The 24,741-nt window shown below is 59.8% G+C and overlaps 5 protein-coding genes across 5 annotated transcripts; all 5 read right to left on the bottom strand.

The window, feature by feature from the left end:
- Positions 1–2,922: 2,922 nt before the first annotated feature.
- LSCM1_02754 (uncharacterized protein) lies at positions 2,923–4,116 on the bottom strand (the record flags this gene model as incomplete). The annotated part of the gene is made up of 1 exon (XM_067320329.1): positions 2,923–4,116. One exon carries the CDS (start codon positions 4,114–4,116, stop codon positions 2,923–2,925), a length of 1,194 nt encoding a protein of 397 aa, XP_067175704.1.
- A 2,250-nt stretch (positions 4,117–6,366) lies between these two features.
- Positions 6,367–9,513, bottom strand: LSCM1_02753 (uncharacterized protein; the record flags this gene model as incomplete). The annotated part of the gene is made up of 1 exon (XM_067320328.1): positions 6,367–9,513. The coding sequence occupies one exon, from the start codon at positions 9,511–9,513 to the stop codon at positions 6,367–6,369; it is 3,147 nt and encodes a 1,048-aa protein (XP_067175703.1).
- A 696-nt stretch (positions 9,514–10,209) lies between these two features.
- On the bottom strand, positions 10,210–14,973 carry LSCM1_02752 (uncharacterized protein; the record flags this gene model as incomplete). The annotated part of the gene is made up of 1 exon (XM_067320327.1): positions 10,210–14,973. The coding sequence occupies one exon, from the start codon at positions 14,971–14,973 to the stop codon at positions 10,210–10,212; it is 4,764 nt and encodes a 1,587-aa protein (XP_067175702.1).
- Positions 14,974–17,244: 2,271 nt separating this feature from the next.
- LSCM1_02751 (uncharacterized protein) lies at positions 17,245–18,690 on the bottom strand (the record flags this gene model as incomplete). The annotated part of the gene is made up of 1 exon (XM_067320326.1): positions 17,245–18,690. The coding sequence occupies one exon, from the start codon at positions 18,688–18,690 to the stop codon at positions 17,245–17,247; it is 1,446 nt and encodes a 481-aa protein (XP_067175701.1).
- Positions 18,691–19,898: 1,208 nt separating this feature from the next.
- On the bottom strand, positions 19,899–21,875 carry LSCM1_02750 (uncharacterized protein; the record flags this gene model as incomplete). The annotated part of the gene is made up of 1 exon (XM_067320325.1): positions 19,899–21,875. The coding sequence occupies one exon, from the start codon at positions 21,873–21,875 to the stop codon at positions 19,899–19,901; it is 1,977 nt and encodes a 658-aa protein (XP_067175700.1).
- Positions 21,876–24,741: the final 2,866 nt, after the last annotated feature.

Below are 24,741 nucleotides of genomic sequence, written 5' to 3'. Positions count from 1 at the left end.
CACGAGTGTGTTGACCAGAGATAAAGTGCACGCCTAACATGTGCTGTGGTGCGCACCGCTCTTTGCGGGAAAGAGAGGGCAAAGGAGAGGAGGAGCGCGTACAGCTTTGCCGTCGCTCGCTCACGCAGACAGCAGCATTCTGTGCGGGGCATGCTCGTGTCCCCACGAAGCGAATACGCACAAACCATTTCCTTCTCTCACATGTGCAGAAGGGCTCCGTGGCACACGTCATGAATACGCATGGATGCCTTAGTCGAACAGGAAGCAGATCATGACCCACTGGAGGCGCTTGTCCGAGGCTGCCCTAACTGCCGCATGGTATGCGCAGAAATGAAGTGTGCAGTCAAGCAGGCACATACCGAGACACTCGCGGTTGCAGCTACGCGACTTCATCTGCTCTTCCACCAGCTGTCAAAGCGCCGCAGCGGTCTCGTCCCGCGCTGATGCCGTCACACACAACACTCCCCCACACACACACACAGAGGGCTCAATCTGCAACTTTTCACCACCTTCCCTCAACGCGAACTCCGCTCACACTGTCGCCGTTGAATATTTTGCCCTGTGCGCCTTCTCCTCCTCCGTCGCTGTCGGCGTACTGTCAAAGGCGCTGTACCGCGTCGAGTTGAAGGAGGAAAAGGCGACGCACAAAGCCCGGTTATAGAATAACCGGTGAGGCAAAACAGCTGACACACAGGGCGAGGGTGCATGCGCCTACAGCCATCATGGCGGCCCTCTCAGGAAGTGAGCCACACCCAGATGCGCTTGACGACGCAGGCGGCACAGGGGCTCGGACAATTCCCTCTCGGTCGGAGGTTGGCGCTGGCTATCCTACAGCGAGGCGAGAGGCTGCTTTGTCTTTGACCGGGAAGGCGCCCGCGGTAGCCGCTACATGGAGATCCCAAGGATCCACAGCGCCAAGTGCCCCGTCGCAGCGGCCACGTCGAAAGCCCCACAGGCTGGCTGTGTGTTCTGCGACGGCACGGCTCTCCAATGCTGCCACGGGTGTGGATGTTCCCACTCTCGAACAGCGGCCCCCGTGCGATGGTGGGGAGGGGGGCATGAAGCGCAGAATCGAGGAGTCCTTTAGTTCCTCTGCGCATCGCTTGTCAGCATCTGCAGTGGTCGTGTCAGAGATGTACTAGAGCCGTCACCATCCCGTCCGTGCGTCTACTTTGTGTCTGCTCGCACTCGCACTACAACGCCGGCCCCCGCAGCAGCCTCTCATGCCCGTGACAGTTGTATGGTAGTGGTCCAGAAACCTAGAAGCACCTCAAATTTTCCAACAGCCAAGCTGCGCGGCAGTCCTTCTGCAGCGATGGCGGCCCTCGATCATATCGTTTCCTGGCCGCCGTGAAGCACAAACAAAACTCTGCACGCACGCGGCGACTCCGCCTTTGGTAAGCCGCCCTCACGGGGTGCGCACCGAGCGCATGAAGCGGCGGGGCGTTTGACGTCTCTCACTAGGGCCCCACTCCGCTGCGGCATTTCTTGGCCGCCGCCTTTGTAGCGAGGCTGGCACGCAATCCCTGAATATGCTCAAAGCCCCTAAGCTCCTCGGCAGCGTGCACGCAAGAGGTGATGCTTGCCGCGCCCGAATCCTCCCACAAAAAACAATCTGAAACGCGTCCTTGGGCCGATGAAAAGTGCTCGCTTTCCGTGTATCCTGATGGTAAAGCGCATACCGGTCTACTGCGGCGCCAGGTATGCGCTTGCAGATAATCTCGGCGTATCATGCTCGCCGCACGGGCTGCCGCGAACACGGCATGGCCCACTGAAGTCTGCACGGCGTTACAAGACCTCATCACCTTTTCGTGGGCTAGGGCATCTATGGTCGAGGCAACGCAGAGCGTCCGAGAAGGCACCAACGCGCATCCGCCTACGGGGACGACATCTCGTTCTCTACCACACAGTCATGAAAGCGGCGCCGCTTCTGTCTCCCAACCTCCTCCAACGCGCGCGGCACAAAGCGAGGCCGGGGCCGCCATTACACCAGGGAACCCGGCCTGGCCAACAGCCTCTCTCACCGCTTCTATGAAGAGAGACGAAGGGGAGCACTGCTGTAGCGCGGAGCGGCGTGGTGCATTCGATGACCCCAGGCCCTCGTCGGCAGGGGTGAGATGAACGGATGGCTTTACAGGCGGAGCCCATCGTGTGGCAACAGATAGGTTTCACCGCCCGCACGCGGCACGTGAAGGGAGGTTTGCGTGCGAGACGGAAGTTCTGTGGTGCAGACGGCAAAACGTTGGTTGAATGGGTGCTGACCTTCCTGGCGAACATGTCACCCCCGCGCGTGTGCGTTCGCGCCTTCCCCTCCATCGCAGCAGAGCCGCCCTCAGCGGGTCGACAAGAGAGGCGCCACTACCGAGAGCGCGAGATGCCAAGCACCGCACCGGGACGCAGGAGAAGGAGCAACGAAGCCAAATGAGATGTAAAGGTTCGAAAAGGGGTGTTCGCAGCCATCAGCCCGAGCATGCGAGCTCCACGGCGCACCGCCCCTTGAGCGCACAGAAACGTAAAAGAGGAGAGGGCCCGTCGCAGCGGTGGCGATAGCGACCTGTCGCCGCTTCGCGAAATCCAAAGTGCACAGGCCTGCGCCGTGGCAGAATGTCCCTCCGCTCCTTTTTGGACGAGAACGGGGCCCGCCGGTGACAGTCAGCCACAGCACAGGGCAGCGTGTCTGCTTCTCGTTTCAGTTGCTGCCTTCGGTTGCGTCTCTTGAAGTGACCCACTGTCCTTTTCTACGTGCATCGGAGCGAATTTATGAGATGGCGCCTGCGACGTCTACGCGACACAGCTCAAGATGCATGCAGCTCGCCCGCTTTATTCTTTTTTGGAGGGGGAACAGATCCTCCCTTTCCTGCCACCCGCGCGGTCGTCTACGGCAAGGTCGTGCAGGACAGCCGAGCGAGAGACAGCGGTCTCTTAGTGTACGGCGGCGCTTCCGAGCAGCAGCCTCATCGGAGAGACGCGCGCACAGACAGAGCGCAGCTGATTTAAGGTTGTTTCCATGTCACCCTTCTGCAGCAGCGACACGGCCCGCACATACCAGAGGCACATGACCACACTTGACACCACACCGCTCGCGCCGTTGACGTCCAGAGAGTGGCTTGATAGCGCCAGCCAGGTGTTCTGGCCCTGCCCGCCTTGCGGGTCGCTGGTGCTGTCCGTCATGACGCGCCGTATAAGGAGTCGGCAAGCCCACCGGACGCAGCGGTAGACAACGTACGTCGTGCCCGCACAAATTCCGAACGCCTCCCTCACGGGGTCCATCGAATCGCGGAGCTCCGCTTCCCTCCCCTGCCACGCTACGCAGTGGACGATGCTCGGAACTGTATGCCACATGCAGACTGCCACATTGGACATGAGCTGCATCGTGAACAGCACGTTGATGTCGCCATTGAGGACAATCTCCATTCCAGCCTGCTCCCTGAACGCCTTCAGCGGTGAGTTGCCTTTGGACTGCTTTGGAGCAGTGACGAGGGCAACGGACAGGGCGGAGGAGAGCACCTGCGCGCTCACTACATAGCTGATCATGCCGCGTGTGAGGTAAAGCGGAACACATATGCCGGTCATGGTGCATCCAGTAAGCAGCACCAAAACAATGAGACTGTCCTGCGCCACCCACCCGATCGGCCCTAGGGCATACCCGGCAGAGATCATCGACGTATAGAAGCACAGTAGACGACCACCAGACAGTATCCGCCGCTTTGGGATCCCGAGCAGCAGCGCTGCCGGCACGACAGTGGTCGCGACCGGAATCGCAATGGAAACTCGTGGTGCGTGGCGGAAGACAGCGACACCAGTCGCTAGCACCGCCATCCCTGACGCGGCGAGGGTGTACGTCGCCGTCAAATGAGACCGGGCCACGGCGAACCGCTTGGCATCACCCATCGGCTGGGTACGGCTCTTGACGGCCTCCACAACCGACTCGAGGCGATGGCGGATGGAGGCCGGCAAGATTCGACCAATGAGGCCCACCTTGTAAAAGGTGGCTAGGGCGTAGGCGCCCAAGATGGCAAGGGAGCCAAAGCGCAGCATCCGGATATTGCGCTCCACCGCCGGCGCCGGCGCGGCGATGTCTCCAGCGGTGGAGACTGCCTCTCTGCCCGTTCCCATTATAGCGGCTGGAGGAGGAGGGTGTTGCGGTTTCGTCCGCGAAAGAGTCGACGATAGCCTTCAGCGGCAAAAAGGGAGATGCAATGTGAAGACTTCGGTGCAGCTCCCCAGTTGCTGCTGACTTAGAGTATGAGGCCACTAGACGGCGGCCCGCGAAGGGCCGCGTTTCTGCAGAGATGTCAGGGACGAGGCGGCAGCGTATAGAGGCTGCGTGCCACAAGCCCTTGGCGTCGATTCGAATGACTGCGCTTCCAAAGAGGACAGCGGCCACCTTCGAGTAGCCAACCGCAGATTAAGAAGGGGAAACAATGCTCAGAGCAATCGATAGAAAAGCGACCCCATGCGCGCTGCCTCTGATGATGTGGAAAGTCACTCACGAGGAAGAGACAGATGGTGGAGGCACTGTGGCGGTTTTTCCGAAAGGCTTGTGCGAAAACAAAAGAACAAAAAAAAAACGAACCTCACCGAGAGCCAGCGAGAGGTGTAAAAAAAAAATTTCTCCACGAATGAAATGGAAGCGGCGATCCAAATGCTTCGCCACGAGATTTGGTCGCGGGAAGGGGTGTACGACATGACAAGAGAAAGGGAACGGGAGAGAGTCGAGCGCGCGGCGTGTCTGGAAGGCTGAGACGCGCATAGCCTACACAGCGAAGAGGAAATTGGTGGGCCTTTCCGTGTCGAATGTTGCCCGCCTCTCTCCTCCCACGTGCAGCCTTTGTACAGGATGGCGGCAAGCACTTCTCTGACGGCGAAGAGCAAAGGCCCTTCTCTGGCCCTCGCCGAATCGGCGCCCACCTTTGGTCAATGTCACGCTGTACACATGTCGAGTGCAGTCCCCTGAACAATCTACAAAAGGCTACAGTACGCGTGTACAAAGGGAGCCTGCACCACCCATGCATGCGCCGTCTTCACGCCGCAATAGAAAAATCGGGCGCGGTGTCGGAGACTGCTTTTTTTTCCTAGCGAGATTATGAGGCGCGTCTTTCGATGGCTCGGTTGCCCTTGATTCTTGGGAAGATGGCACATGCGCACACAAGCGCTATTGCTTACTGGCAGTGCTTTCATCGTTCTGCGGTATCAGCAAAGACGAAGGAAAGGGCGCGCGCTCCTCCCTCTTCACTCTCGACTGCTGCGTTCAACTGCCACAATGAGAGGGAGGTGTGACAGAAATGCTACAAGGAGCGATCGGCCAACGAGGCAGGTGAGACAGCTCGTTGCAGAAAAAAGAAAATAATGGCATGGCGGGAGAGAGAGAGTCATGGCGGCAAAAGAAAAACGGAGGTAAGTCAAGCGATACACGTACAGACGCAGCGACTACGGTACATTCACCCACACACGCACACACATGCACACGCATGCACACACAATGTACGCAACGAGAGAAGATGCGATGCGTCGCGGTAGAGAGAGACGAAAACAAATCACAACACATACACACAGAGAGAGACGAAAGCGTACAGTCAAAGAGAAACAGAGGTGGAAACGAAAAAGGTCGAGCGATTTCGAAAGGAGTCGCCGTCTCACCCCCTTCCCATCGGGAAGCACACACACACACGGAGATGCATGTGCATACATGGACGAGGAATACACGTGGCACGGCCTCCAACCGAAGAGGAGGAGAGGGGGGGCACAAAAAAAGTGCCGGAAAGTGATACTGGACATAACAATGTAAAGCAAAGAAAAGCACTGATCTGACGCCTTCAAACCCACAGCGACAGTGGGTCAGAAGCGCCGAACGAGGCCGCCAGTGGGGAGGATGTACGGAGCAGAGCGCATGAGTGAATGAGAGCAAAGAAAACCGTCAGCCACAGCGAAAAAAAAAGGCACCGCACATCAGAGGTGGCAGACACGAGGAGGGGTCAGATGACACGGCGTATACCGGTGAGAGAGAAAGCCAAGAGGCAACGCCGCCATTGTAAACCTCACCTCCTCCCAGCCTCGTGCACCCCCCTTGACCGTCGGGCACTTCCAACAGCATGCCCCTCCCCGGCAGACTCTCCTTCCAGTTGAATCTCATCATAGTACCTTCTGGCCTGATCCCTCTGTGCCTGCAGCAGTGCACTCCATCATCTACGGAGGCCTTTCCCACGCCCCTCGCCGACACGCACACACACACACGGACAGACATGTCCGTACACGCCACCTCCGCCTCCCTGAGACGAAGACAAGAGACAACATGTACGAAAACAGAGAGAGGGTGTCATGCAGCGCACATGAAAGTAGGTGAGCTCGCAAGCACATGGCCTGTGCTTAGAGCCGGTTCGGTCGCACCGCCGAGGGGGACGGCGACGTGGTGTCGCCGCAGTTGACCATTTGGGTCGGGCGACTAGTCACAGACGACGGCTCTCGTGCTGACGTCCCGCGGGGCAACAACACCGACGCCTGCGTGGTAGTGCCAGTCGTGTTCGATCCGCCGACGGGGTGGCCTCTGCCCTCGCCAAGCTGCAAAGAAGAGATCTTGTCCTCGATGTGGCGCAGCAGCGGCGAGATGAGGCGCGATGCCACTTTGGAATTTCGGTTGGCAACCGACTCACGCTGGATACTCATGACGCGCGCTTTCGAGGGTGCACATTCCATCGAAGTCGGATGCGCGCTCGTGTTGGCGAACCCCTTTGGCACGGCTCCACTCTTCATATCAGACAGCGCCTGCTCCCGAACGGTGGCAGCAGCCATGTAAAGATCGCCCAGAATCGGTGCGCGAGCCGCCATGTCTTCCAGTAGGCCGCCCACAAGAAGTCCGATCGAGTGAAAGCTGACGGGCTCCATGTACGCGACGTACATTTCATCCGTCGAGCTTGTTGGTACCGGGGCCACCCCCACTCGCGCCTCCATCCTCTTCAGCGCCATTGCCGCAGGCGGCAGCATGCACAGGTGCGGCACATGATTCGTGTCCACAAGAGAGCTCGTATTACCGTCGTCAAAGGCGACGTGGATCATCTCGGCAAGGGGTACGGCGCCCACCTCTGAAACGCGGCACGCAAAACAGGGAAGAAGGCCATTCGTCTCTACTTCAGAGAGTGCCGCCAGCGTACGATGCGCAAGGTAGTAGCGAGAGAGGCCACCTCGCCCTGACGGCTGCGCTTCAGCAACGGCGGCCAGCGTGGGTGCCACGCGCCGACTCGCCTCCGCGCCGGGCGACATGCGAGGCAGTCGGTAGCACATCGCGATCGTCACTGCACCACTGGTCATTGCATGAGGTGGCATGTCAATGGTCTCCATGTAGAGAAAATGAAGAGCGCCCTGCTTGTTACACGGCACCGGTCCCACCGCCGCGCCGTCCGCTGTTGTGGGCTGGAATATGAGCCCGCCACTCGAGGCAGTCGAAGGGTCTACCTGAAACCACAGAGCGTCCACGAGAGAACCCCATCGCTCGTGCCCCAGTGGGTTCGTCACGTCCGCTACCGCCTTCGCGTAGTTGTCCGCGTCCTCGGGCATGTGCACCGTGATCGACACCTCCGTAATGAGGGAGCGCAGCGTGCTGCGCGCAACAGTGAGCCGCACCAACTCCTGCACCATAGCGCAGAGCGCCGCAGCTGCGGGCGTCATGCGAGAGAAGTTTCTCTTTCCATTCAGCACGGCAAGAAGGGCCTCCTCCACGGCAAGCATATCTCTCGCTATTTCAGCGGCTCTCCAATCTCGTCGAAGCATCTTGATGACAGCGTAGCGCACGCCTGCAATCAGCCAGGTGCGTTCGACGGAGTCGCCCTTCGTGGCGGCGGCGGCACCATTTCTGCGCAGTGCCTTGTCCGTGTGCACGAGAAGTGCGTAAAAGGCGTTCGCTACATCGCTGTCTGCCTCGTGCAACATGGCAGCTCTCACAGATGCCGGTGAAACAACCATGTGATCATCACCAGCCGCCGCCGCCTTCGGAGGCGCTGCCGATGGCGGTGCCGATGGGAAGGAAGCGGCACTGTTGGTGGAGGCACCTGCTGTCGAAGTGACGTTGCGACCAAGACGCTTGTAGTCCTCTCGGAGCGAAGTGATGCTCTTCACATCCGCACTCTCACTCGGCATCTTCTCTGAGGGGTGGTAAAAACGAATGATATCCTCTGGTGGTGGCACAAAATGGCTATGTCCGCCGTCAGTGCTGTTTAGCTCGTACGCGGTGAGCGTTGGCCACGGCGTGCCACCACTGTGTTTTGATAGCTCCGTCATCAGCTGCTCGTGAGAGTCGTACCCGCGAAGCTTTAGCCACGCCTCGTAGTGCTCCATGAACTCGACAGTGAGGTTCATCTGGCACGCCATGAGGCTCATGTCGCTCAGCACACAACTGTATACGGCAATTTGCGCGGCACGAGTACGTTCCTGCTCGGCAGCTGACATCTCAAAGCACTCACCGCGCTCCTGGCGCTCGCTGATCACCTTCATAAGAGTTGCGATCACCTCCTGCTCGGCGGAGACGGCGTTAAGGGTCTCTTTGGCGAGATTGTCAACGTCCATCACGCCAATGGCTGATTCGTTCGGCAGCAGCAGGGTGCCACTATCCTGCGAGTAGCCACGGACTGAGCTCTGCGACTTGAGGAGCAGCCCTTGACCCATGGTGTCAACGCCGGGCTTGAGTCCGGCCGTGTATGCGCTATTGGCCTTGTTCAGCATCAAGGTGTGGTTAAGCAGGAGAACCATGTGCTCCGACTGATTGAAGAACTCTTGGTACATACACTTCTCCTCCGGACTGAGGTAAGAGCTCGTCGCGGCTGTGACGGCAGTCGCCGGCACGTTTTCACGGTAAATGCGGCTAACAGATCGAAGACGGCGACGCTCTTGCGCCACGACTGCCTGTCGATCACTGTCGAGAATGGAGACGGCAGCCGAAAAGGGGTATGCTCGCAGGCACGCGTCCATCTCCTCCACCATCTGCGGCAGGTCATTGCTGTCGTCGGTGAGCACGTACTCAAGCTGCTCCTTGCAGTTCCACAAGTGGCTGATCGAGTGCGAGAGGACCCAGCGGTAGAACCACTGCAGCGACGACACCTCCCACGCCACCTCAGCGTAGGTCGTGTTGCTACTAAAGAAGTCAATCACCTGAGACGCCGGCAGTGGCGCACCGTCACGGCTGTGGCGCTTCTGATAGTTTTGGAAGTCCTCCTGCACCTGCAGCACGCGCTTCTTGAGCGACTCAATCTTGCCCTCAACGTCGTACGGCACCGGCGGCGGCACGTACGACGGCGGAGCCTCCTCGCAAAGGGTGAAGGGGTAGTTGGGCGACTTCAGCACGCTCAACGTAGGGGCGTCCACAGTGCGGCGTGCATCCGTGACGGAAGGCGGCTTGCTCGCATCTTTCCCGACGCGCAGGCCTGCCTTGGCTTCCACAAGGTAGGCCTCATGCAGCGCACGGCGGAGCTGCTGCAACGACTCTACTTCCCGCTGCACCTCCTGTGTATGTGGAACAAGAGCCATTCTCTTTGGCTGCTCGCTTCCTTCGTGTGTTCCAGTTCCACCCAACCTACGTCGGTAAGGGGGCAAGATAGGGCGAAATGAGGGAGGCAGTGGATAAAGAGGTGTGTTGGCGTTGACTCTATAGTGATGAGGCAAAGTGCACCGGCATACAGGCGTGCACGTGGAGTTGGAGGCAGCAAGCGCAATCACAGAACGAGGAAGGCGGGGTAGAGGGGAGGAATGAGTAGTAGCAGTGGACGCTTACAGGAAGCCCACGCAGAGGCCGACGAAATCCTACACGGTGTCGACTAAGAGATGAGTTGTAAGAGGAGCAGCGTCAGGCGAAAGGTCTGAAGAGGCGAGCGCGTCTGCGGCGAGGAGAAAAGAGAGCACATGCAACGGCCCCAAGAAGGTACGGGGAGCGTATGTAGATCTGGCAAGGGTCGCCGTAAATGACGTTTGAATTCCTAGGCTACTTGTAGGTGATCATGCCGCCGTCTATGGAGAGACGGGGGTCCACCAATTTGTTAGCGCCCTCCGCTGCACCCATACTGCCACGCGTGCGTCAGTGCCTCAGCCTACACGAATTTAGGGGAAAGCTTATGGGCTTCATTCGAGTACGCGTCTGCAGGGAAAGGAGGTGCGAGAGGTAACAGCGAGACACTGCTCGGGTGGCGCGCACATTTGGCAAGAACCCAAAGAAAGACATCACCCTCTTCAGCCGCCTCGTCGAAAGCCGCTACCGGCACCGGCAACACCACCGCGGCCTCCACCTCCGCGCCGCTGGCCGCCACCACGACCTCGGCCTTGCCCACTGCGACCGCCACCACCAATGCGAGCCGGTGGTGCATGCACATTCGAGCCTCCACCGCCGAGTGCAGGAGAGCCACCTCTTACTTTCGGTGACGGCTGGCTGTTGGGCGCCGGTGGCTGTAGATTCTGCTTGCTTCCTCGGGCGCGGCTGGTAGCCGGCATCGACGCCTTCTGCGAAGCGGCGGACAACGGCGCCGCAGCGCCAAGGACACTAGGCGCTGCGGCACCGCCAGCTCTACGATTCCCACCTCCAGCGCCGTCTCGACGAAGCACAGGGGATGCACTTTGGCAACTGACCCCGCGACTGCCACCACCACCGTGCGCTGGTATCTGCGACGTCGAGCTGTTGCTCCAATTGGAGAGACGCACATCCTCAGCAGCACTGCCACTGTCGCTGCTGAGATTGCTCGCGTTAACACTGCCCAAAACGGAGTCGCTGCCGCGAGGAGGAGGGCCGCCGACACGAACGGATGGAGGGGCGGCGCCAGGCTGCCGAGCATATAGGGCTGCTGTCATAGAGGTGGCGCTATCCCCTTCCGATGGACCTGGTGGAAAAGGCGACCACCCGAAGGGGTGCATAGCCGAGAAGAAGGTCCCATCATCGTCAGCAAAGCCAGCCCGAGCAAGCTCTCGCCCGCCACGACTGCTACCGGGAAAAATGGGATCCTGACCAGTGCCCGGAGTCACATTCGGTGCAGGGAAGAGGCTGATGTTGCTTGGAGGGTCGAATGGCCCAGTGCCGCCCGCCTGACCTTTCGGAGAGGCACGCATAGGATGCAGAGCGTTGTTCACCATCATGCTGTGCGGCTGATGCAGCGCCGGCGACAGCTGCGGCGGTGGTGACACCTCAGTGCTACCCTGGAGGAAGAGTTGAGAAGATGCCCAGGGCAGGTTGTCGTAGCCGAGAGAGGGCAGCGCAGGGCCCCTGCTGTGGCGCAATTCCGCTGGAAAGACGGACGAAACGCTGGATGGGCATGACGGGTAAGACGATGGCACCGTGGAATTGCCATGGCTCGGTGGCGGCTGGAGCACTGGTGGGCGCTGCTTCTCATTCGGCAGTTGCGGCTGGTGTGGCGATGAATTGGGAGCCTTGTTGCCCTTCGAGCGCTGCTGCTGACCCCCGCGTCCTTTTCCAGAATTTGAATGGGCGGGTGGTGCGCGCCCCGCTGGTGCAGAAGGCGTTGAGGCAGCGGCAGCGGCGGCAGAGGGGGCAGGGATGCGAACCGCTGCGGTCGCCTTTGCATCGGCGAGCCGCGGCACTTCCTGCCTTTTCTCTCGCATCCGTTGCAGCTGCAGGTGCTCCTCCTGAGCAATGCGATGCATGCCTTGCAGGTACTGCATCACACATGAGCGATCTGCATCGCTAAGGCCGAGGGATGGTGACGCATTCGCGCTCCCAGGGGCGACCTTCACAACATAAACAGGAGCTTCAGTAGGGCTGGTGCCGTCTGCAGCTCGAGTTTCCATTGTTGGGTAGAGGAAGGAGGCCAGCTCGTGCAACGCGCGCGGAACAGCTTCGCGCTGCAGCGCGAGTCCAAACCGTGAAGCGTTGGAGCCGCCCTCGTGAGAGATGCTGTCTGCGTAGCGCGCCTCCACAGTCCTGAGGAAGGCGCACACCGCGGCGCCTTCCTCCCTTTCTCGCGACTCTTCGTTGGCTGCCGAAGTAATGGCACCTTTCAGCCCAGCTTCGCTGCCGACAGTGGCACCTTGGGCTGCTGAGGCGCCTGAAACCTGCAGCAGCGATCGCAGCCCCTCGCTCAGTAACCTACGCGCTTCACCAGATCGCGCTGCTGTGCCCGACCCCGTCGCCCTTTTGCCGCTGGCGAAGCATTCGTGCAGCGAGCGAGTAGCCACATCCCAGGCAGCCCCTAGAGTCTGGCTGGAGGAGGTGAAGTTGCTGCTGTAGAGAGGAGCGCCAATCGTCACGCAAAGCCTCCCCAACGAGCCCAGCGCCTCCCGCTCCGCATTTACCATCGTCCCTGCTCCTGGCTGGCGGCGCACGCTGCGGTCACGGCTTCGGTCATTAGCCGCGGCAATAGGATGTGCTTCGCACATCTCCACCTCCTCTGCGGTGCACGGTGGTGGCATCAGGTGTCGCTCAAGGGTGCGCAAGTACTGCTCCATGACGCCGTCAGCGCTCTCCGTGTGCACAGGGTGCAGCGTCTGGGACGTGAGCCATGTGCGCCATAAAGGATGTCGCAGATACCCGCTCGGTTGCGTGCGCTCCCATTCCTCGCTGAGTCTCCATGCCGTGATGAGGCGCTCCACCTCCGGCAGAAGAAAGCGCAAGATGAGAATCGTCCGATGCGAGCGCTTTCCCGCGAGTGGCGGGGGGTCACGAGGTTCCACGAGTAGCCCTTCGCCATCGGCACTCGCCCTGCCCGCTGCATCGTGTGCGTCACATGCGGCCTGCTCCCCAGGCGTCGGTACGGATGACGACGCATCGTTACTGCCATTTGTCACGCTCTCTTCACCCACTGCATCACTGTCCGTGCCCACCGACCATGTGAAGTCCATAAAGCGCTGCGGTGCCGCAAGCGCTGTTGCGTCGATGGCGTCGGTGAGGAACAGTCGAGACCATGGGCAGCTGTCGTGGTGGCCGACGGTCGCAACGTCGACGCGTGGCTGCTGGCTGCCCTCCTGCAATGTTGGCCGTTTTGAGAAGGTTATCGTAATAGTGGTGACCGACCGCGTTGCTCTCCTCATTACCGTCTTGGTGGTGGCCGTGTTGAGGGCGGGGGGAGAGGTCACAGCAGTATAATCAGCAGCAGCGGCCACAGGAGGCGCAGTCGCTTCCGCCTGTGAGAGAGCAACATCCATGCTCATTTGTGTGCGTTGCTCATCGAGGGGTGCCGCACCGCTGCCGAAGGCATCCCCTGATCCCGCCTTTGCGGGTACTCCTTCCTCTCTGCCGACGCTCCTGTCCACCTCACTGCCTGTGTACACGCTTTCGGCCTCGTGGTCGTCGTTTTCTTCGTCTACGCTGCTTCGAGCGGGCGGTGGCAGCTGCGTAGTATTCGGAACGGCATCTTCGTCGCCTTCCTCTCGTGCTTCAACCTCCGACTCAAGCTGGTCGCTACGCTGGCTGCGGTCAGCGCTCCTCAGAGCCGCCTCCACCTCTGCAAGGGTCCCCAGAACATCTTCGCTGCCCCCGCTACTGCTAGCACCCCTACCGCATTTTACTGCACCTCCCATTCCTCTGTCAAGCGGCAGCGCATGGGCCTCTTCCTCTAGAGCCACCCGCGCTTCCTCGCAGAACGCGTGGGCACTTGGGGGAGCAGTAGTGCCAGTGGGTGTGCACACAGACTCCATAGTCCTTGTCACCGTGACGGCAGCAGTCGTGATGGTCGTGACGCCCTCACGCACAGCCATGATGGGAGGGCCGCAGGCGCAGAACTGACACCGGAGGCGCCATCCGAGAAGCCTCATCGTGTCGGCGTCAGACATAATCTCCGACTGTGTCACCGTTTCCCGGTGCGTTCGCCGGCTCCCCCCCCCCTCGTCCGTCGGCCGTCGTATCGTCGATGGGCAGTCGCACTGCGGTCCGTCCAGGGGGGGAGACCGGCGACTTCTCGCACGAGCGGCAACTGCCTCGTGCCCTGATGCGGCATCCTCAGCATCTGAGGTCCCTGCCTCCACCGGCCGCGTGTCATTGGCTGAAACCGCGATGTACCCGTAGAGGGACATCAGCAACGCCATGTACTGCAGCACCGCTTCCCCTGTTACGCCGGCTTCAGAGACAGCGCCTCCGCTGATCGTCTCTGGCCTAGGACGCTTCTTTGGGGTGAAAAAGAGCTGCAGAATGCGCTCATTCGCATTGCTCCCCGAGTAACGCAGCCGTGGCGCGACAGATGTAGCCTCGCTGCCTACCGCAGACGGCGCGGGTTCGAGGACGGCTAGCGTCTCCTCCATCCATTGCCGAACCACGCTCGGCGGGGTGCCTCGTGGAAGCAGGCAACGCACCCGAGCTGCGGCGTTGGTGGATGTCTCAGCGCCTGTCGAGCGAAGTTTCAATGCGGCGCAGAAGCAACGAACTGTGGTCGACTCCGTGACACACAACGATGCACTGCCTAGCAGGATTTGGCGCGCACATGGCACCGCGGTATCCTCTGTTTCGCTGCCCTTCGCGTCCGCAGCATGTCGGTCGCGCCAAGCGCAGTCCTCTCGGTGAGCGCGCGCCAGCAAGCCAGCTATAATCCCATGCTGCCACTCCAGCTCCGTAGTGTGCACCACTGCAGTATTGGAGCCCTCCTTTCGTGTAGCTACACCATTCAGGCGCACGTGGAATGGGAAGACCCGTGCTAACTTCGTCAGTGCTCGCCGCTCCTCTTCGGAGAGGACGACTGTAATGTTGCAACACGGCGCACACAGCATCAGATGCACAGCGCGTGTTCCGACATCGTGCGACGAGGACGCTCTCGGCATTGGGCCTCGCTCCCTTGTGATAAAGCGGAGAGGACGCAGATTCGAAGCGGCGAGCAGCGTCACAGCGTAGTCGCTTGATTCCAGCCATTGAAAGAAGCCGGCGGTCTCGTGCCACGCCCTGTACGCATCTCTGAATGACGAGAAGCGCAGAAACGTCTCCGTCGACCACGTTGCTGCCTCAGAGGGGGCCAATTCCTCCATGAGAGGCTCTGCCTCATGAGTGTCGACGTCCAGAGAAGTCATGATGGCCAAGAAGATAAAGACGGAGAAGAAGCAGCTGTCAACCAAAAGGCAATGTCAGTGTGATGACGCGCAGCGCACGCAATGAGAGCTGCGGACGGTGGTCAGGTCAAGGCACTGCGCACACACGTACGTCCACGATGCGTGGCCAGTCTTTCAATGTGCCGCCTGTGGAGTAATAGATGTGCGCGTTTACCTATTGGAAAGAAGCGACGAGAGAGAGAGGGGGGGCAAACGAAAGCATAGGAGCCCCCATGGGGATCGGTGCCGCCATCGATCACGACGAAGGCTGGGCAGGTGAGTGTCTCTGCAGAAGCAGAGGAGGCGGCTGCTTCTCGAGAGAGAGACTCCACGAGGGAGGTAAGGAAAGAGGGAGTTGCTCCGCTCATGGTATGAGTCACCCCTCCCCACACACACACAAAAAAAAAAGAGCGCCACTTTTCACACCACCCCACACGCGTTCCTTGTAAAGCAAGCAGTTCAGAGAAACCACACTTGCGTTGTAGGCTGGTCGACACTTTATCGGAATTGCGGAGTGAAGAGCTCATGGGCGATTCTTTGTGGGTGTGCATGGCAGACAAAGAAACGGCGATGCACCGTCGGCGCAGTAACGACTCACTGGAGCCCAGCTAGAACGATTCAGTCCAGCAAACGTGAGATCTTTTTCCCCTTTTTGCGAAGGTTCGTTGAGGTATGAATTACAATAGAGCGCGGCAACACACAAATCCACAAACGCGCACAAACACAAGCATCAGGGGGGAGGGGAAGGAAGAAGGAGGAGTAGGAGGAAGAGGGCCGCGATGCGGCGTAAGCAGTGGACATAAAGCTCTCCTTACAGGCAAACTATTCGCTATCGCTCCCGTCCCACTCCCCAAGGGTGTGATCGCATTACTTGCCCCGCTACCCTCTTCCCCCAAGACCTCCATGCGCGCACACAGACAGATAGACACACACACGCGCGCGCATCCAGGCCATCCACGCAGGGGAGGTGAGTGCCATGTAGCCGCTGCGACTTTTTTCCTTCGCTGCTCATTCCAACGGCACTCGCCGCTTGCGCCGGCTGGCTTCTTTTTTCTCTTTTCTATTCTCGTTTTGCTCACCGCGTCAGCCTCCCGCTCTCCCTCTCACTCTCTCAAGCACACACACACACAGACACACACACACACTGTCTCTCTCTCCCCCGCCTGTGTGTTTTTTTGCTGTTCGTTTGTTGGCTGTTTGTTTTCCACGGAGAGGCGACAACGGAAGAAAAAAAATTGTGTGGGGGGAGAGAGGTGTTATGGCGAACACCAAACAGAAGTCCTTCACAACAAAAAAAAAGAAATACGTGGAAAAGAGAAGGAACCGATGAAGACCAACACACACAAAAAAACTATGACTGAATCGCTCCGGTGGACGTGGCCGACAAACACACACAGAAAGAGAGAGAGAGACAGTCTGTGTGTGTGTAGCACAGGGGTGTGTACGGACAGAAAACAGGAAAGGGAAAGGCATCAACGAAACACACAACAGCCAAAAAAGACATCGAAAAACAAGTAAGAGGGGAGAAAAAGAGGAATGGAAGGAGGTGGGCGAGCACAGTGAGGAGAGAGAGCGAGAGCGAGAGCGCGCGCGCGCGCATGCAGAAGGGGTGGGAAGGGTGTCAAGGATCGTTTGCTTTTGTCGCTCCAGCTCGCTCACTACTGCCACGGGCGAAAAGACGCACTCCCACACAACGGCACAGAGGAATCCGCAGAGGGCAAGCCCTCCGCTTCCACCCACCTTCGTCCCTCTCACCCTCATCCAAGTTCCTCTCTTGGTCACCACCTGCATTCCATTCACGGTACAGGCTATCTGAGTTGGGGGAGGGGGGTAAGGGGTTGAAAGCCAACATCAACTACATGAAAAAAAAGATGAACAGACAGATTCGAACAGAGGAGAGTGAAACAAAGCCAAAGCGGGGCGTGAGGTCGTCATAGAGAATAGCTGCGCCGTAAGACTCCGGTCTTCAAGCACGCGCAACAATAGATGGACGAGCAAGAAGGAGAGGGGGAGAGGGGGGAACGAAAAGAGAGGACGAGGAGAGGATACGAAGGTGACCATTTCTACGGAATTAGACGACCGGTGATGCGTCCAGCGTCCTCAGCGCTGCTACGCCACATACGCTGCATCTCTCTTCTCTTGGTTGAACACGGGCGAAGGCCACTGCCTTGTGTCACACCTGCTACGAGCACATTTGCCTTCCCCTCCATCGGTCTCTCTCTTCCCGTCCACCTTTCCCTCAGCGCTAAGCGGCTAAGCGCCGAGCCTTGCCGACACGGATGGCGTGCGGACTTCAGAGCCGAGGGAGTTGCTGCGCTGTCGAGAGCGGAGAGCCAAGGCCCCCTCGCGTTCCTCGCGAAGAGCACTGTCGCGGCTGCGCTGCGACGCCGTCGGCTTCATGGCCACCAGCGGCGGCTTAGAGAACGACGCGGCGCGAGAAAGCTGGTTGTTGCCAGTGCTGTTCGTACGGCGCAGCGACTGTGATAACTCCTCCCGCGCTTCACGCACGGCGTTATCACGAGCTCGCTGCGACTCTGTTCTCTTCATTGCAACCATCGGCAGCTTGACAGCTCGCTGGGATGCGGTCATCGAGTTGGTGCGCGACTGAGGTGTGCCGAGCGAGGCAAAGGAGGCGTCACGCATGTGTTGCGACTGGTCTCCTAGCGTTCCATCCCCGGCGGTCTGGCGGTCCTTGATGTCCTCCAAGAGCTGCCTTGTTTTTAACGTACTGTCGAAGCCGTAGTGTTCGACGTTGAGCTGATCCATCAGCAGCTGCGAGTTCGTCGTCACCGCAGAGTTGCGGCTGTTCAGCTCCTTGCACAGCCGCGCATCACGCGCGTTGGCGAGTTCAACGTTCCGGATGCAAGCGCACATCCTGTCCTCCATTTTCTTGCTTTCCTTGCTCTCCTTTGCGATATCGATCTGCAGTTTCGTCACCATGGAGCGGAACTTACGGATCTTTTGATGCAGCACGGCGCATTCGTCTTTGTTCTCCTGTGTATGCTTCGCCGCCTTGGCCTCCATCGGGTCCTCATTCTCGGGCTTATCGACAGCTTCGTCGAAGGCGCTTTGGAGCCGACTCCTCTTGTTCATCATTTCCTGCACGGCGGCGATCTTCTGGAGCGTGTTTGTGCGCCTCTTCTGAAGCCCCTGGATATAGGCGCACAGCTCCAGGTTGGACTGATAGCGGTCCTCCTCGACCGTCTTCTCAACTTCGAGCGGCAGCGTCTCTTCAACGTACTGCATTGCGCGCTTGACAAAGTGCTCCAGCCGTTGCACGCGGGCCGCCAGCTGATATACATCCGCTGCGCCCTCCAGCCCCTCAATGTCGAGGGCGAGGGAGTCCTGCTCGTCCTTGTGATGGCGCACTTCCTCTGTCAGACGCGTACGCTCGCGCCGCAGCTCCTCCAGAGAGGGGATGGAGTTGATGTCGCACCCCAGCGAGTCTTGGGCGATTTCCTGCACGCGCCGCTCGTGTGAGGCACGTGCCTCCTCCAATTGCGCCTTCGCCTCCATGTATTCGGCATAGCTAGCGCCAACGCGAGCGTCACCAGCGGCACCTGAGGCGACCGTCGTCGTGGAAGGCGCAAATTCCTCCACGGCAGTATACTCATCCGCTACATTCTTCTCGTTCTTTTCGAGGGGCTGATTCATCGTCCCGTCCGCCGCCGAGTACTTTTCTGAGGTTTCCGTGAACATCAGGGCGCGAACGAAGCGGCTCGATGCGGCGCGCCGTGAAATGGTGAAGACGGCTCTGCGACGTCGAGGAAAGCTATGGAAGCCGCACGGTCGCTCGTGACAGGGGACGAGGGCGACTACCAAACGAGATCGATGAAGAAAGCTGCTGTAAGCCTTTGAAGGCGGCCAGTGCACAGTCTACGGGGTACTCAGTGAGGGAGCAAGCGCAGATGACTGAACAGTGACAAAGAGAGGGAGTGGTAACGGGAAGGGAAGGGAGGGGAGGGGGTAGCGCAGAGGTATGGACCACGTGGAGTGCGTTGGTAAGCGTACGAGTGTATGTGATGCTCTCGGCGCGACTCATGGTGTTTTTTGACAGCGGACGATGTGCGCCCCAAAACGTTTGAGAGGGAGGATAAAAGATGGGGCGAAATGCAGCGGTGTGTAGCACATGCTGGGCAAGACAGGCGACGTTGAGACGATCCCCGTGGGGGAGCTCCACGTGCGAGAGAGAGAGAAGGCACCAGGCACAGCGGTGGGAAAGTGGTGCGTCACTCTTCACGAGGCGCGTCGTCGCGCTACCCCACACCATGACCTCGAAGTGCGGCCCCAGGAGTGGCGCCGCAGCGCTCCTCCGTCCAGATTTGAGTACGAATCGTGAGCAGACACGCTGCGCCGCTGCCTCTCTTGAACGCTCTTCACTTTTTTCTGGGTGCGGCCTCATGGCTACTTTGGCGATCTGCCGTTTTACCCTTCTTCGTTAGCCGCTTCCCCGATGCCGCCCGCCCAGACCTCGCCTTTGCCTGTCGAGGCCTCCGAACCGACGCCCAAGGCCGCAGGGACGCGTGTAGCGGAGAGGAAGGGAGGAGGGGCATGAGCACGAGAGACACACAGAGAGCGCGAGAAGCACAGGCAGCGTTACAATGGAGGCGCTCACGCGCATCGAAGGAAAAAGAGCAATCACAGTTTGCAGAGCAAAAGCGCCGCCTCGCCCGCGCCAAAGCGATGCGGTGAACGAGACAGCGGAGAGCGGCCGTCAAAGACGTCGAAGAGGGGGCAGGAGGGAAAAGAGGAGCACCCATCTCAGACATGCCCAGCAGCGAGACGTGCACCAAGGGTGTCGCACCCTCTGCCTCGCCTGCAACCTTCCCCCCACCTCCGAGAAAGGGTTTGGCGAAGGATCGCGACAGCTGCGTGCTCAAGCGCGTGTTCTCTGCCGCCGAACTCGCTTACAGCTTCGCAGGAACGGTACGCAGCATCACCTGATCACGGCTTGTCCCCTGTGCCTTGTGGATAGCATCACAGAACGCAGCCGTGGTCATCTGCACTTCTTTGCCCTTCGAGCCTGCTGTGGCGTAGTGCAGGAGAGCGGTAAGAAAAAGCGCCGTGCCCTCTTCCTCGCCACCAACGTAGTTGATGTTTCGGAATAGGCGATCATCCATCATGGGCCCACTGCGGCGCAGGCTGCAGACGAGCTCCGCATAGGACGGTGCCTGGCTGCCATCCGGCATCAACGGCTGACCACCGCGGCTCTCGATAAGCTGCGTGCGCCGCAGGCGCCGCAGAATGCGCCGGTGCCGCTCAACCCGCTGTGACTCCCGCTCCACCGACAGAAACGGGAGATCTCGAAACACCGTCAGCTCGTAGTCGGTGGATTGCGGGTTGTCACCTATGGCGATGCCGTGATAGCTACGGACACACCCCGCAAAGTTGGCTGCTCGACTCGCCGGACCCGCGGTGGGGCTTGCGGTGACTTTGGGAAAATATGGCTTCCAGTCTTCCGCTACAGAAGCGACACGATCTCTGCCGAGCAGATATCGCAGTGCGGTGGACTTGCTCACACCGATCTTGGAGAAGACGACGCTATTTGGCTGCGGCATGGCGTTCACACCACACCGCACCAACGCCGCTGCGTGAGAGCGGAAGTACTTGGAGAAGAGACGCAGAGGCAGGCCAAGCAGAATGACCTGCGCAATATTGGCCACGTCATCCGGCCACGCGGGCACGCTGTGAGAGTGGAATGGAGCATTTACCTCCGTCACAGATAGTATTGCCTCGCGCATCTGCCACGGAACGTTTTGCATTTTGGGCTCAAGGAGATCGACCAAAAACGCCGCCATCTTCGATGTGGCAGCCGCCAGCTTTGACGCAATGGTAGGCGGCACATCAGCCAGCAATACCTGCGCCGCGTAGGAGACGAGCTGCTCACGTTCTGCCGCCTTTGTCTGCCTCTTGATATCGCGGGGTCGCATAGGCTGCGGCATGCCTGTATCGGCTTCGGCGTAGCACACATGTGAATCGACGTGCTCGATGCGGAGAATGCCGAAGGTCGTCAAGAAGCTGTGCCGGGAGCGCAAGTACCCCACCTTCCACTCCACTGCTGCCGGGTCCGCTGCAGAATGGTGCGCCAGTGCCATGAGTGCCTGCGTGGCTGTCTCGCCGAGCAGCAACGGCGATGTGGTGTGCCTGTGCACCACAGCGTTGTAGATGAGATCAAGGTACTGCAGCAGGCTGCCCCACATGCGCTGGTAGCGCTGGGATAGCCACTTCATCGACTCGCGTACGGTCGGGTCCTTGCCAGAGAGCACATCCCGAACGTAATCTAGGTAGATGGACTCGATGCGGGCCTGCAGGCGACAAGCGGTCGCGGCGTCGATGCAAGTGCCCTGCACACACACCTCTGGCTGCGAACGCAACTGCTTATTACTTCCGTCCACAAACAAAGTAGCATGCGGCATGCGCACCTGGTAAGATTTCGCCAGCTCGACGGACTCGCGCGTGGCGCAATGGGCAGCTCTGACATACTCCGAGAGCATGATAATGCAGTCGGACGTGCACCAATACAGAACGGCACCGGTATAAATGGACAAGAGCAGACAGCCACGGCGCGGCGGCTGCGCCGCTGTGGCTTCATCTGCCTGGAGGGGCGTTCCCGCAGCAGCAGTCTCATCTACATATTCCTGATACGTCTTGAGAAGCGACCTCAGTGGGTGGTACACCTGGTCGATTACCCGCAGGTCCGCCGTCGTGACGATGCACACGTTGCCGCCGTCGCTCAACCACTGCTTCACAGGCGCAAAGCAGGGGCTGTGTGTGATGGGCAGATAACGACCGTTGGCCTTGTGCGGGGTTGCAATGAGCGTCCCATCCAGATCCGTGAGAAGCCAATAGTCGGTAAGAATGCTTTTGTTTGCCAGCGCATTCATCTTTGTCTCAGCCCCTCGCCTCTGCGGAGTAGAGAGACGCAAGCGGAGAGGGGGTAAGAGGCAGAGGAGGGGAGAGCGGAGACTTGAACGGCGGTATGGACATGCGCGTTGGTCGGAAGGGAACGACTGCACCCGCTGCAGAAGAGCGGGGAAGCAGAAAAAAAAGGTGCAGCGACACGAGCAAAATGCACTGCAGACTAGAGTGATGCCAATGACAGTAGTCACAGGGAACGTGAGCGCGACAACGAGGGAGAGAGATAATGAGAAGAAGCGACTGAGATGAGAGGAGGAGGAGGAGAAAATGAAGAGGGAAGGGAGAGACAGAAAACGAAGCCAAGAAAGGTGCGGGTATAGACTGTAGCGGGGCTACATCTATATATATATAGATATAGATGCTTCCTGCAGGGAATGCGGCGACGCTTCAAGGCGGTGGGGAGAGAGGGCGAGGTTGTCGGTGTATGTGTGTGTATGTGTGATCCTTCATGGACGGACGCTGCGCAACGACTGATGGCATGGAAAGAAGGGAGCGGCCACGGCAGGAAGAGAGAGGGTTCGTCGGACAAGGAAAGTCAGGTGGGAAGAGAGGCGGGGACAGAGCTGCCGACAGTCGAAGAAAAGAGGCATGCGCCTTGCCCGCATAGAACGCTGAAGAAGTAGCGGGTGGGAAGGGCGAAGGAAGGGAGGGGGCGTCACAGATCAGACGCTGTGTACAATTGTGGATGCCCTCCAGTATGGGAATATATCGTGCGCGCCGTGGGAGGGCCCACGGGCAAGTGGCCAAGAGGGGGAGAGGTGCCTTTCACCTGTCATGAAGTCACGACCCTTTTTCCATGTGTTTCGCTTTTGAGAGGCTGCGGCAGGTGCGAGGAGAGCACAGCCGCAGCGATTGTGCCAAACAGAAGCGCGAGCCGCTGGCGGTTTACCACGTAGCGCCTACAACAGGCACCCCCAGACTAAGTGGCCAAGAAGCCTACATAGAGACGGTAAGAAGCGCTCCGCCGCCGGCTGCGTTTGCCTCAGACAACACGCAACGCTCCTTCTCTCGCTTCGCAAAAGTTCTGCAGCTCAAGCGTCCACCTCTCCCAGACAGGATTGCCTGTCAGGACGCACCAAAGCACCTCCTCCTCCAAGATGGACATACGCTCCTCCTCTTCACTCTTGTGAAGGAGGCGCATGCGAAGCTCATCGCAGCCCAGACGAAACGCCTCAAGGTGCGTCACCCGAGCCTCCACTTCTTCTTTGCTCGGCCGCCTGGCGTGATGCAAGCAGAAACGCAACCACCCCCCGCCGATCTCGGGCAGCTGCGCCACCCACAGTAGAGGTGCTGCGGACGCCGTGCTCCGATTCGCCTGCGCGACTCAAATATACATTCTGGACGGTGTGCAAGGAGGGCCCGTAATGCTGGCGTCGAAAGACAATGTCAGCAACTCCGCTATGGGGGCCTTCCGCCTGGTTGTGTCGCAGCGGCCGCAAACGCCTAAGACTAGCGGCGTCCAATAAGGGGTTAGGCGCGTGCTGCAGCGTCGCCGTGGTGCAGGTGTACAGGCTGCGGTAGAGTGAGTTGGCAGCGCGATCGTGGTGTCGGGTGCCGCACGCGCTCAGCCGCGCCGACCCCACGCCGTAATTGGCGGCATTCATGTCGGCACCGGAAGCGACGGCGTGGGGTAGAGGTCGCTGTGCGAGGCGTTGGAGCGGTGCAGCTCGACGCTTGCCAATGTAACCTGGCGGTTCTGGTCGAGAGTCGTGGAAGCATCAGAGTCGCTACTCACACCTGCATGCGGCTTCTCTGGCCAGGCGCAGACACGGGGGCAGTTATGAGAAGACATGTGCCGCCTCACTGAGGCGTCCGCTGAGACTGCGAGCGATGCCCCAGAGGAGGAAGCGGATAAATCGCTGCCCTCCCCCCGTCGCTACCGGAGAGGAAGCACCAGTCACAACGCCGCATCGGTGGCCGAATGGCGCGAACGGCATGGCCGCAGATCGTTTTGTGAAAGGGCCATTGCGCGCGTGCAGGAGTATCGGGCAAGCCTGCAGGGACAGCGAGAAAGCACCTCTTCTGCCCCCCTGCAGTGAGAGCAGCACTTCTCGTTTGCACCACTAGCGCTGCCTACCGCTTTGTCAGGGGGTTGGAAGAGGGCGTCGCCGACACCCCCACCGCTTGCGCGGGCGACAGGGAAGCCGCTAGGCCCACGGTTAGGGAGAGCAGAGGCAGCGCCAGCACCTCTTCCTCGCCTCAAATAGAAGGTCACTGAGCCGGTGCCGGCTTGGCGCAGCGGCTCCGCTAGCGGGCATCATCAGCGTCGCTTTCGGTGTGGCAGCACGGTGCGAGGGGCAGCATCGAGCACTGCTGTCATGAGCGCTGTTCGGATAAGGTGACCGAGCGGCGCTCGCTCTCGCCGTGCTCCATGATCGGGCTCGCGGCCTGCACTGCGATAGCAATCGCGGCCCTGCCTCCTGTTTTGCCGAGACTGCGTGGATTTCGCTGCGAGCGCTGCGAACGGCCGTCTCACTAGGCCGTTCAGACTGCACCGAGCGGCTGCCTAGTTGTCGCGCGCACAAACAGGCAGAGCCCCCTTGTTGGATTCACGAGAGGTGAGGCTGCTGCTGATGATTCCATGAAGAAACACCCTTTCCAGCGCTGCCTCTCGACGCTGATGCGGGGAGGTGTAGCAGTGCGCGCGGAGAGCCTTGCAGTGGGCCGCTCATCGATGCCTGAGCCTGGGGCGCCGCATCGTCACATACACCATGCTCCGCCGCTCGCGAGTCTCTGCGACTCCGCGGTGTCCAGAGGCGGATCCTCCAATTCCCCAAAGTCCATCGGCAAGGCGGAAACGAACGATCCTCGGCAGCCGCTTAGGGAAACGAA

Source organism: Leishmania martiniquensis, chromosome 33, assembly GCF_017916325.1.
Source record: "Leishmania martiniquensis isolate LSCM1 chromosome 33, whole genome shotgun sequence".
In the NCBI taxonomy this organism is placed as follows: domain Eukaryota; phylum Euglenozoa; class Kinetoplastea; order Trypanosomatida; family Trypanosomatidae; genus Leishmania; species Leishmania martiniquensis.
Note: the sequence above shows the minus strand (reverse complement) of the source record. Positions and strands in the feature narration are given on the sequence as shown.